Below are 13,211 nucleotides of genomic sequence, written 5' to 3'. Positions count from 1 at the left end.
CGGCTGGGGTGGCCGAGTGGTTCTAGGCGCTACAGTCTGGAACCGTGCGACCACTACGGTCGCAGGTTCGAATCCTGCCTCGGCATGGATGTGTGTGATGTCCTTAGGTTAGTTAGGTTTAAGTAGTTCTAAGTTCTAGGGGACTGATGACCTCAGAAGTTAAGTCCCATAGTGCTCAGAGCCATTTGAACCATAACCACAAAAAACACAGCCTTACTGAAACACCATCTCCCCCGTATTTCACTATTGGCATTATACATAATGACAGATAATGTTCTCCAGACATGCACCAAACCCAAACCCCTTTCATTGGATTGTTTATAACACTAAGATAAATTGTATCACCAGGAAAGGCATAACACAAAAGGTGCAGACACTAACTGCTATAACATGGGGATCGAATTGTATAACAAAGTTCCAAGGTATTTAAAAAGCTTAAGGGCGCTGCTTTGAAGTGGCATTGACACAGTTTTGTACTAATAAGAGTTTTTATAGTATTAAAAAATTTCTGTAAAAGGGATAGATTATCTTCTTAGTTGTACCATATTATTTATAAGTAATTGAGATAAATTGCATTTTTGTAATTGTATCTGCAAAGTTGTGATCAGAATTTCAACATGTGTCTGCAATCCAAAACAAATCTTACATTTGTCTATGAAGCATACATAACAAAAATATCAGGAATTTGTGAACCTTGGTAATCTGAAGTTCGTGGGACTTAATATTATGTTGCTCCACCTATTAATTTTAGAACTTTTACAGCTTTTGCATTTGACGTAGTAGTCAGTACTATATATGATAGTTGTAAATTGTTGATTACATAACTTCACATTGTGGCTTTATGATTCTCATGTCACTTTGGTTATTTATTCCAGCCAACAACTGAACTGGTTGGTGGTGATATTGGTAACAGCAATAGTATTACAAGTGGTCTCAGTCTGGACTCCACGTACACAAGTGGCACACAGTCTCTCACAAGTATTCATGGAGAAGCAATTTCGGCTAAGGATGACAACAACATTGATGCAGCAGACTATTTGTTTGCTTTGGATGGTCAGTCTTGGGGAATATTGAGAGATTATTTCCAAGACACAGTTCCCAAAATTCTTGCAAGAGGTGCAGTATTTGCAAGAACAAGTCCTGAACAGAAGCAGCAGATTGTTCAGGGGCTCCAAGATATTGGATACTATGTCGGTATGTCACTGAAATAATACTCTAAACATTATTCTTTTTCAAATTAGTTGCTTCTTTTTTCCTCTCGATTATATTTGTGTATTTGGTAAAATGAGGAAAGAAAATTTTATTAACAAGTTGCTGAATCTATGCACGAATAAGCTTTGAAATATGCCACTCTCTTAGTTTATGTCATAAACTGAAGCTACTGCTACTTACATGTAGACAGACTCTGCAATCATCAATGAATGCTACTGAATACCATTCTGTTCTCACCATCACACAACACAGATGGACATAGGTACAATAGCACTATGGTGTGAATAGAAGTCATTTTAGAGGTGCTTGTGGCCTTAGTCCTCCAGCTAGCAACGAATTCTTAGTGCACTGTATGGCCACTTCAACACCATATTATAGAGGACGCAACGTGATGTGCATGCACCTGTGCTGTGTGGCCTCCCAGAAATAGTGTACATGTGTGAGGATGTTCTTCTGACCATATTACATCCAGTCAATACAGCAATCCTCAGAAACAATCATCCTGTCTGTGAAAGAATTACAACATGACCCATCTAAACACCATTAATTTAGCTGCAGGAAACATGAGTACATTCCCTCAGCATGCCCAACACCACTTCAGTAGATTGGAACTATTCACCTTTCAAAGCTCAGGTACAGAAAATGCACTGCCATATAACTGCACTATGTCACGAGATGGTTGAATTCTGTGAAATTTTCATCGCACTATTCTAAGAAAACACATACAGTTAGTTGGCAGATCAGAATGGTTCAAGATGTTACAATTCTCTTAACACTCTCATGGTATCTTGATGTACATGAGTGAGCAGTCAAAACGCTGATGTATTTGTAGTTAAAAACCAGAGGTGCAGTTGGAACACTGTGTTACAAGTGAGTCCTGGTTTACAATTTCTTCATTTTCTTAAGGTGAAAGTTTGAGCATTTTGATTCTCAATTATGGTGATTTTGCTGTAGGTAGTTAATGTTTGCCATATCCGCACCATAACACTGTCATGATTCACACCACTCGTTTTCAGTTTACCTGCTTACTACCATAATAATTATTTGTTTTAACTCATTACTGAATGTATTTTAAAAGGCAACTATTATCAGACAAGGAAAATAAAAAATTCCAACATAATTTTGTGATTTTACCGAGTGTAATATAACTAATAATTTTCTTAAATTATTGGAGGAGCTGCCCCCCCCCCCCCCTCCCAACTAAATTTTTGAGATGATGTGTCTCAGACAGGCACAACAAAATGACAACTTAAACACGTAAGCTTACATGTTTAGTAGTCTTTTTGTTGTGCCTGTCTGCAGCTCAGCATCTCTGCTATATGGTGAGTAGCAATCTATTCTTTTCATAATATTGTCATTATTCCATCCTGAATTTTCCACTGATTAATTTTGTATCTGTGCTTTGAAATACCTCATCTTCACTCATTCTCTGAATGCTCCATGAGCTGTACAACCTATGTACTCAACAGACAAACAAGGCCAGAGCATCAGGGACACTTTTCTCTGCCTACAAAGTCTGGGGAACAATGTGTCCATTTACTGGACACAGGGGACGCCAAACAAATAAATTAGCAATGTGAAAGCCAATGAAGCAAGCACTGATAATCAGTTGGTAGATGTGCTGCCCCATTTTGTGCTTTTTTTCATTCTGTTGAAGTACAGTGAGCTGGACGGCTACTGGAAGTGGCAGACAATAAGCTGCAGCCAGTGCACTGAATTGTGTCTTATATTCAGACAATAGGGTAGAGACTAATTGATATGGAGAAGTTTGTAATGTGTTATCAGGATAGACTGCTTATCCAAGCTGTTTTTTTATAACAGTTAGCTAGCCAGACCTGTTGAACTACAACTGCTTTTCACTTTGTGTAGTGTGACTGATATTGTGAAGGTTCAGATGTATGGGAGTGAAAAATGAGAAAGAGTGAGTTTGATTTTACTTGAGTTTATATATTATACTTTTTTAAACTTTTCCCATTTTAGTGATGTACTCCTTAGACTATTTTACTTAGAGCAAAAATAACATCACCATTGAATGCCACACCCAAACGATTTTGGTGTTATGGAGGCACTGAACACAAATAAAAAGTGTTTGTGTCTTTAAATAGCAGAGTAAGTGTGACATTGAGAAATTTACTTCAGTTCAGTACATATTTATGTTTCACAAGGATTCTGTGAAATTTAATTAAGAGAACTGTTAGTGTGGTGTTTATGTGTAGTTTTAAATTTTTGTTAAATTTATTAGCAGAGCATACTTTATTTATTTCTTTTTTTATGTGTATGTGCAGCCATGTGTGGAGATGGTGCCAATGACTGTGGAGCCCTGAAAGCAGCTCATGCAGGCATATCACTTTCTGAGGCAGAATCATCAGTTGCGTCACCATTCACATCAAAAGAAGCAAACATTTCCTGCGTACCTAACTTGATAAGAGAAGGACGTGCTGCATTGGTTACTTCCTTCGGTATCTTTAAGTACATGGCTGCATATAGCTTAACTCAGTTTGTGTCTGTTATGATACTGTATTCAATTGATAGTAACTTGACAGATATTGAGTATTTGTATATTGATCTTTTCATTATAACAACTTTTGCATTCTTCTTTGGGAGATCAGAAGCTTATGAAGGTCCATTATTTAAACAACCCCCAGTTCTTTCTCTGGTTTCCTTTTCTTGTGTACTTTCACTTGTAACACAAGCAATCACTGTTACAGCTTTCCAGAGTGCATCATTTTTTATTATTCAGCAAGCACCATGGTTTGAGCCATTCAATTCAAGTGTGAGAGAAGACGAGGATGGCAGTGTTGAGTGTTATGAAAACTATGCTCTCTTTGCTGTTTCAAGCTTTCAGTACATAATACTAGCTCTTATTTTCTCAAAAGGTGCCCCATACAGAAAATTTATTTTTTGTAATGTAGGCTTTTTGTTGACATTTGTTGTTTTAACTGGGTTCACAGTTTATCTGATTTTATGGCCATTTGAATGGCTGAGAGACTCATTTGAGCTAATGCTCCCCCCTGACATGAAATATAGGGTGTTGATGCTGATACTGGCTCTTACAAATTTTGTTGTGTCTGCATTCCTTGAATATTTCATTGTTGATCACATATTTATACAGAAACTGAGGTATGAATTACCACGAAAGAACAAATCTTCCAAATTGTACCTTTTAGTTGAGGAGCATTTAAAACACGATTTTCTGTGGCCACCTATAACAAAGGAAGTTGTCTGTGATTCTGCTGTGTCAGATGAAAACAGAAGGACTAGAAGGCCTATTGTGTCAAAGATCTACAGTGTTGATGAGAGAAAAAACAATATTAGCAGTCTAATAAGTGCAGGCTCTTCTCATAATAATGAAGTTACATTAAGTCCAGCTACTTTCTTGGAACAGAAAAAAACAAACATCTCATCTCTAAATAGTGTTGAACACTTATCAACTCATGCCAGTAATTCAGTGGCTAACTCCAGCTCTAGTGTTCCAGAGATAGGCACAAATAAACTGTCTGGTGTGAACAGTAGGAATATTGTATATACTGTTATTAATCCTGTTGCGGACATTCATGCAACTGACAGTGATCACAAAAGTGAGGAAACATTGACTGTGTCACCAAAGACTCTTGTAAATGGAACAAATGTAGCATCATCTGTATGTACAGTTGAAAAACTGAGCTAGTCTTTCAATGCCAAAACAGAAGTGTATGTGTTTCTGTTTTTGATAATTGTAAAATCTATGTAAATAAAGTTTCCATATTTGGAAGTATTTTCAGCATCACTGAAGTTTTTCATGTATGGAAATTTTAGTGTATGGTCCAGTTAATCTTCTGAGCTAACTTGTTTAGGTTGTGTGTGTACTGCAGTTTGACGTTGCCATTGGTGAGACTGTCGTTCCAAACAAACATGTTCATCTTCAGTTAAAGAGGTGTGTAAATCATTATTCCAGTTCTGTGGCAACACTTTTACAAATGATAGAGTTAATTGTTGTGAGTATTTCATGACCAAGGACAGTCATCGCATTAAACCTTATGTTTTGCTGTGTTAAGACAGAAACTACATAATGACACACAGTGTTTTGCAGACACAAATTTTTGAACTATAATAGAAGTAAGAGTTCTGTCTGTCTGTGTGTGTGTGTGTGTGTGTGTGTGTGTGTGTGTGTGTTTTGTAAATTTCCAATTGCTACTCACATATGGATTTTTAACAGTATTGTGTTTTTATCATGTGTAATAAATGTATTATAACTGATGGCTGTGTAGCTATGGACTGTAATGCAGATAAGGGATGCACATATGTTTTTCACTTAATTGTTACAGCTCTACTGAAAGACTGTGAGTTAATATGTTATCCACACCATAATTTTCCGTATTTTTAGGCTGGTATGTGTGCTTTTTATTGCTGGTGAGCGATCGTAATTGTTAAACTACATTAACGTTAGCGTTCGCTGTTGCTGCAGATTGTTATTTTATTGGCATACATGTGCAATGTTATCCTTTATTATGCTTCAATTTATTTAGGTCCCAAAAGAAATGAAATTTTACCTAGTGGATAACAGATTATTTAACAGTCATGAAAGCATAAATAAACTTACTGTGTTTTAATCAAAGTGCTTAAGTGTTTGTATCTAATTGTCACTTAAGTGAGACATGATCAAGACTGAACACTTAAGTGAATTTCTGAGATATCCTATTACTGTGTAGTTTAGTCTGCTCCTAATATTGAGAAAATGGGTCCATTTTTAATAGCTATTAACTGAAAAGGAAAATAAATAAATTTGCATGTGTGTATATAAGTTTGTTCTGAATATGTAGTATGGCAAAGTCAAAGCCAAGATGAGCCAGTAATGGTAAATGTGATGGAGAAAAAATTAAGTAGATAAGTTTAAACAACCTGTACATGAAATATGTCTGTGCAAAATCAATTTAATGTGAGAAGTTGTTGACCTATGGTGTAAATGCTTTTGGAAAAAAGGGAATGAGAGAGAATAATACAGAAAGAATGCAAAGAAAATCACATGAAATATGTGGTTCTCAAATGTTTTGTGCCACACATATAAACACACAAATCATCATAATCCCATAGTGACTTACATCTTATACTCATATCTGTAATGTGTGCATTCCTTTTTAATCTGCTGTTCTTTCCCATTCCCTCATTCTACATTTATCTTCATTGTCTGTGTCACAGTTTGCAACAGATTTGACACCCTGTGCTGAACCACTCCTGATAATTGGTTATGCCTGTGCATTCCAGAGTTCCCTTAACTCAGTTAAGCTGATCTCGCTTCTTACTCACCCACCACAGAAAAGTGCAAGGTGGTCAATAAGACTGGAACCATCCATATAAATGAAAAATGGGCACATAAATTTAAATTTAAAGTCAATTTGTGTGAAATGGGAAAGGACGAAAACCTGCAAGATTATGTTACAAACATGATGCCATTTTGGAAGCCGCCATCTTGGGTACAACTTGTAATTTTCAAATGGAAAGAGGGCATGTGATATGTCAAACTGATCGGTAATTACATCAAAAAAATAGTGGTGTCTTTCATTTGAACATAGCTTGATTCATTCTCAAGTTTTGCCACATTTTGTATAGAAGAAGGCAAATACTGGTGATAATGCAAGAAGGCCACGCGACGTACATAAAGTGTTGTCAGCACATTATAAGGTGGTTGTAATCTGCTTCACCCAACACAAGTACTAGAATGTGAAAACAAGTATCGACAATACATTCAAATTTTCTGATCCTTACCACATACACAATTGCATTCACATGGCGCAAAGAGAGAAATCTGACGTACTTAAATTTAGGATGTATGGTGGACACACCATGGATCTCTATGCCGTATCCTTCCCTTGAAAACTTTATATCTGGGTATGCCTGGACAGCTATACTGTAGCGAGATGAGGCATCAGCGTGCTGTAAAAAAGTTGGAAATGTTCCATCTTCAGACAGCAACAATGGCAACACATCCTCAGGTAACAACTGCAAATAATGGGGTACTGTTAGTGTACCCTGAATGAAGAAGAAATCAGTAATATGAGAACCCCATATTTCATACCAAAGAATCATTTTCAATGCACCATTTACCTTCAATGGATCCCTCCAGTGGGGGTTGATGCCTAACCAGCATCAGAAATAGCTGAACAGAAATAGCTACATCTGTAAACAATATGTCATAGGAGAAATGGCAGTTTTCATCCAGCTCACATGTCACCCATTCTGCAAACCAATTCCTATGATGTGGTTTGTCCTCAATGAGATGTTGTAACACATGCATTTTGTAAGGGTGCTATTTACAGCTGACCCCAGTTTCTTGCAAGATATGGTGAGCTCTATGCTTTGAATTCTTACTGAAAGATGCCAGAACAGTGTTTGATGTTGCTTCATCCAGAGCCACTTTTGACTGTCTAGTTTTTGGTTCAGCTGTGACAGAGCCAGTTTAATGGAATTTCACAAGACATGTCACCACCATACTGCAGGTAATTGGTGGTCTGTCTGAGTGACATTGAGCGAAATCTGCTGGAAGAACATGGATGCTCCTTTCTCCTGATATCAGGACAATCTCAATGCATTAGGCTTTTGTTAACCTCATCAGCTGTAAGAAAGAAACATCAGTCATAACTCAAGAATAAATAAAGCTATACTCAAATGAAAGGCACCATTGTTTTTGTCATGTGTCTTTTTTTGTGTCACATATCCTCTTTTCCATTTGAAAATTATGTGTTGCATCCAATAAGGTACCATCCTGAATGTTATCTATCATTAATCAAACATGAGAGGTCTATGTCAGTCACAGTTACTAACTGCGATATTGTCTTGTTTATCTTCTACATCGGTATTGAATATGAAATAAGTATTTGACTATGAGAAGCTTCTCAGTATATGCATTACTGATTATGCAGAACCATTCATGCTGCTGTCTCATCTATGAAAATCGTAAAAATGTTTAATTGATAATGAATTAATGCTCATTTGCTTAAAGTTTTTATAGTGTCTGTAGATACTGATGGTGGTCATGCACATTTGAGTCACTTGCTTCCCTCAAAAACTTTTTTGTTATGTTTTGAAACAGTCTCAGTTTTACTGTCTCAGTATGTATGCCATCACTCATATAAAAATAAATAAATAAATTAGAAGGCGTGAGATATTCCCAAACTGAAAAGAATTCTAACAAAGAAATTGTAGACAGCTATTAATAGGACATTATTCTTTGCTTCTCAAAATTGTTTCTTCCCATACATAGAACCTATATATGAGGAAAACATGTTAGCAAAAGTAACTTTCCATGCCTTTGTTTTTAATGGCAGGTAGGAAAAACAGAAATGTGGTGCCACCATTTTTGTTAAGGGGCACGCAAGTGAAAACCAAACACTTGTCACAACATAACCACAGAATGTTTCCATTCAAAACAGGTAGATGAGACAATCAATTCCTGTTTCATAGAGCATGATTGGCTGTTGACAGATCTACAGTTGCATCCACTCTTGTGCTTCCTCATCAGACTGAAACCAATGTCCTTACATGTCTGTCTTCAGGTTGCCAAAAATGTGAAAATAACATGGTGAAAGGTCCAGGCTGTATGGAGCCTGTTGCAGTCTTTCTCAGTCAAATCACTGAAGTGTAGCCATCATCCGATTGTGGTTCCCCACCCAAGGAATGTGATCGCTGGATTCCATGGAGTGAGTGATGAAGTATGCAGGCCATGTTTGCTACACAGCAGTCTGAAGGATAGTCAGATCTTAGGCACTAGCCATACGATACTACAACAGCTGGACAAAAAGCTAGACCAGTGTGCCAGCATCAAAGGTCATAACTCAACAACTACATGCATCTGTGATGTGGCACTATGCCGTTCACCTACCACAGTGGTGACGGTATCAAAACCTAACAGCAGTGGGCCACCTGTTGCATGGACTGCATGTTTTGGCAGGTGTTCAGTTTTCATTTGACTGCTGCTTATATAATGGATGGTCTAAGTGAGATCAAAATATGGCCAACAACTCTTTACACTGGTCAGCCAAGATATTATTCCTAGATTTGGTGAATACTGTCCTTTTAAACCTTCCTTTATTGTAGTTTAAGAAGTTGATATCCAAAGTGGTAGTTTTGATCCTGATTTTAATGTAGAGTCTGTAATGAAAATTGATATATGAATCATTAAAGTCAACACTATTCTAAGATTGCAATTTGTTTAGTAACAGGTTGTGACTCATCCCATGACCAACTAATACAAAACAGAGGAGGTTTTTTTTAAATGCTATAAAAATATTTTCTATTAAATGAAATACAAAAGCTACCAGATTAAAAGTTTGTTGTGATGTCATATAGTTTCTGTCTTCGTCTGCTCAGAAGCTTAATTGGGTGATGTTGTTTTAACATTTTCATGAAATGTTGTGAATTTTGACTGAAAGTGATTTTCAAAAGTATTTGTTCAGTTAGTATTACTACCAGTCATGAAATGAATCAAATTTCTGAGTATGTGATAGTAACTGTGACAGTAATTTTTACTATGTGAATGGTTGAAATGCTGTTGAGATGATGTTCTTTTTTGTACCTGTGAAAGTAATAATAGTCTATTTAATTTTTAATAATTTTTATTTTGTTTCTCAATACTTTTGTGGCTTGTACTTCAATGACTAAGTCAGGAAGCTTTAATTACATGGCAGATTTTGTTCAGTTAATGGTTTAGATTTATCCTAATCTCATTTGAGAATTCCATTACTTTGCTTTTATTTTTTTAAAAAAAGGTACATAATCTCATTTAGTGTTTTGTTACAGTATGTGACATACTTTGTGAACAGTATTATGTTTCTAGTATTTTGTATGTATTATTTAAATATTTCTAATTTAAAAATTGTGTGACATACAACTTTCTTTTTTACTTGTGCAATTGTTTGAAATTATGAAGTAGTAAAAAGATTGGTTTGCTGATGATAGAAAAAAAAATGCAGTCTTGTGAAAAAAATTAAAACCATTCTACACACCATATGGAGTACTTCAAGCACACATTCCATATAGTATTTTGGATATTTATTTGTAAAGACTCCTGAATTGCGTTGTCATGCTAACAGCAATCAATATGCTGTATTTTACTGATCCATGATCTCTCCACTATATCTGAATATGAGCAGGTAACTGTGTATCCACTTGGGAAGTCATTAACAATATATTGTGCATACAAAAGAGCCTCAAAAATTTTATAGAAAGCATGATCTCTGATAATGGAGTGTGATTCAGGAAAACTATACATCATCTTCATACATTGTGGGTGATATTTTAGAAATATTTAGAAAATAACCAGACAATATTTGTGTGTAAACAGTATGTGCCCTATTCAGAGTATGTGCGAGTGTGTGTGTATGTGCGTGTGTGAGAGAGAGTGCATGCGTGTGCGCGCGCATGCATGCGTATGTTAGGCAATGGATAATGGTTTTACAGTTTGATATTTCTTCACTTTCCTCCTTCTGCTCCTCATCCTCATCCCCATCCTCCACCTCCTCCTCCTCCTCCTCATCATCATCATCTGATGCAAACCAATATAATAATTCCTGCAGGTCAAATAGAAAACCTTGGTGTTAGCTTTTTTTTTTTTTTTTTTTTTTTTTTTGTTCTGTCTATTTAATGTTATACACCAATTTTGTTTGTGGTAAGATATGTAATGTCTCTTTGTGAGTGATAATGGTTGCTTAATGGTGCGGAAGTGTTAGAGCTATTACATGGTGAATAGTTCTGATGAAGATGGAACTAGGAAAGAAGCAATACTGCCAGGTTAAACACCAAGATTTTGTTTGTATAGTGTTTTAATAAGCATATCATTTTGAACATTACTAAGACTGAGACCAAAATGTTGACCAACGGTGGGTTGTTAAGTATGCCAAACTGTTTCAAACATGGTCTATTTTATCACCGTTGATTGTGAAAGTCAATGTTTGATCGTACTTAGGATAAATGCTGGATATGAAAGCCAAACTTTCATTTTGTGATTATTACTCTAATTATTTCCTTTTCCTTGAAATAATGGCATAGTTTGTGTGGGAATAATAAATCTCACATGTTTATCAGTGCAATGCCTTGATATAGATGTGGGTAACATAAGTCATTTAAAGCATGGACTGATGTAATTTAATGTGAACTGTGTGTATGTTAAGATGGATTAAGATTGGGACATATATGGTAAAGCTGCTGCAGCACATCTTTTATAAAAATTACAAAGATTTTGTGAAACATTGAATTGGGTAATGTTGTTGTAAGAAAAGCTAATGTTAAATTGTGAGAGCTCGAAATGATTTTACATGCTTTGAGAACTACCATGTTTATCAGTACTAAAGGAAGATGATGGTTTGTGCCCTTATCAACTCATAAACAGTAACTTAAACCACTGCCACAGTCACAATTAAATTAAATTAAATTATATTTTTGTCACATTTGCTGTTACAAAAGAACAAATATTGAAATTTTGCATTATGTGATTTCACCCTGTTCAACAAGAAAAATGTGTAACTTGGTGCTGAGTAAATACTCATTGTTACCCATTATTATCTGACATTTTATTTCCTAAATCACCTCTGTTTTGTGCAAAACCATAGAAACAAGAGCCAAAGACTCATAACACTGTTTTCCAAGTCAGACTAAGTACTTGCTGCAAAATGTACACTAGCACATATTTCACTGTATACGTGAACAAAAATGCGTGGTTCTTCATTTAATTAATTTTTAATGTGGGTTACTGCATTGTCATTCATGTGTCAAGATAAAAGTATCACAGTTAAATAAGAATTTTGGTTTTCTAAATATGTCAGTGATATGAATTACAGCGTGGAACCTGTAAATATTATTTGTTAAGCAGAAAAGAAGAGACAGTAGGCACAACGTCTGGTCTTGACAACAAGGATTAGAATTTCATGCATTCCTTAATCATGACTGCTATACATAAAATAAATATTTATGATAGTGATTTTATGCTCTCTAATGGGTTTGGAAGTCGCAAACATCTTGTTAATCAGTATTTAATGAAACTCATTTCCTGTGAAGTGATTATATAATTGCCAAGTCATAATAAGGATAAACTAGTTCTATTAATAAATTTCTTGATAGCTGCTGCAAAAAAAGTAGCAAATGCTCTACACTGCAGTGCTGTGAATGGTTTCTTAGCTTCACACTAGGAAATATTTATTGGTACCTTAAGCTCCTGAATTTTCTGTTCCTCAGCAGAAACAGGACAACACCTGCTTCACTTGATGACTGCCTGTGCAAGTCACACATATTTAGAGAATTTTGCAATATCTGTCTGTTCATATGCCATTGATAGACATTTATTGCAGTGTTACCCTACAAGCAATGGTAGTATGTGCGAATCCCTGAATTTACCAAGTATCTCTATAATAGTGAAGGCAGTCAAATAACTTCTGAATGAAACTTTACTCAGTGAGTTGCCTACATCACAAGTGCCCCAGTTTTTATTTTCGAAAACATTAGAAGACTTCCCAATAGCTGAAATGCACAACACACATAATTTTATCAAAGTGATTGCATTGTTTCAACCTGTAGCTTGCCAAACCAAATGGATTGCAAATGTATGTCATGATATGAATAAAACACAATTCATAATACCATCTGCGTACATCACAGTATGGTATATTCATCTCATGGTCAGGCCTTATGCAGCAAAGTCTATTGACTGAGATGGATATACCGTACAGTCATGTACTCAGATGGTACAGGCAAGTTACAGGTTAAACCAGTGCAATCACCTTGATAATATTACATGTGTTGTGCATTTCAGCTATCTAATGTTTTGAAAATAAAAACTGGGCCACTTGTGATGTAGGTATCTCACTGAGTAGAGTTTCATTCAGAAGTCATTTGACTGCTTTCACTATTATAGATTAGATTAGATTAATACTTGTTCCATAGATCATGAATACGACACTTCGTAATTATGTGGAACGTGTCAGGTTAATAAAAGATGTCTGTGCAAGATATTACATTACACAAAATATTGCATG

The 13,211-nt window shown here is 35.7% G+C and overlaps 1 protein-coding gene across 1 annotated transcript in view; it reads left to right on the top strand.

Moving 5' to 3' along the window:
* LOC126183243 (polyamine-transporting ATPase 13A3) overlaps nt 1-11,744 on the top strand; it is a 187,666-nt gene extending 175,922 nt beyond the window's left edge. The window contains exons 17-18 of the mRNA XM_049925038.1: nt 876-1,194; nt 3,498-11,744. Coding sequence (XP_049780995.1) covers nt 876-1,194; nt 3,498-4,879 — 1,701 coding nt within the window. The 3' untranslated portion in view covers nt 4,880-11,744. The remainder of the gene's footprint in view (nt 1-875; nt 1,195-3,497) is intronic.
* Nucleotides 11,745-13,211: the final 1,467 nt, after the last annotated feature.

Source organism: Schistocerca cancellata, chromosome 4 (genome assembly GCF_023864275.1).
Source record: "Schistocerca cancellata isolate TAMUIC-IGC-003103 chromosome 4, iqSchCanc2.1, whole genome shotgun sequence".
In the NCBI taxonomy this organism is placed as follows: Eukaryota; Metazoa; Arthropoda; class Insecta; order Orthoptera; family Acrididae; genus Schistocerca; species Schistocerca cancellata.
The sequence above is the reverse complement of the archived record's forward strand: the minus strand, read 5'-3'. Positions and strand labels throughout refer to the sequence as shown.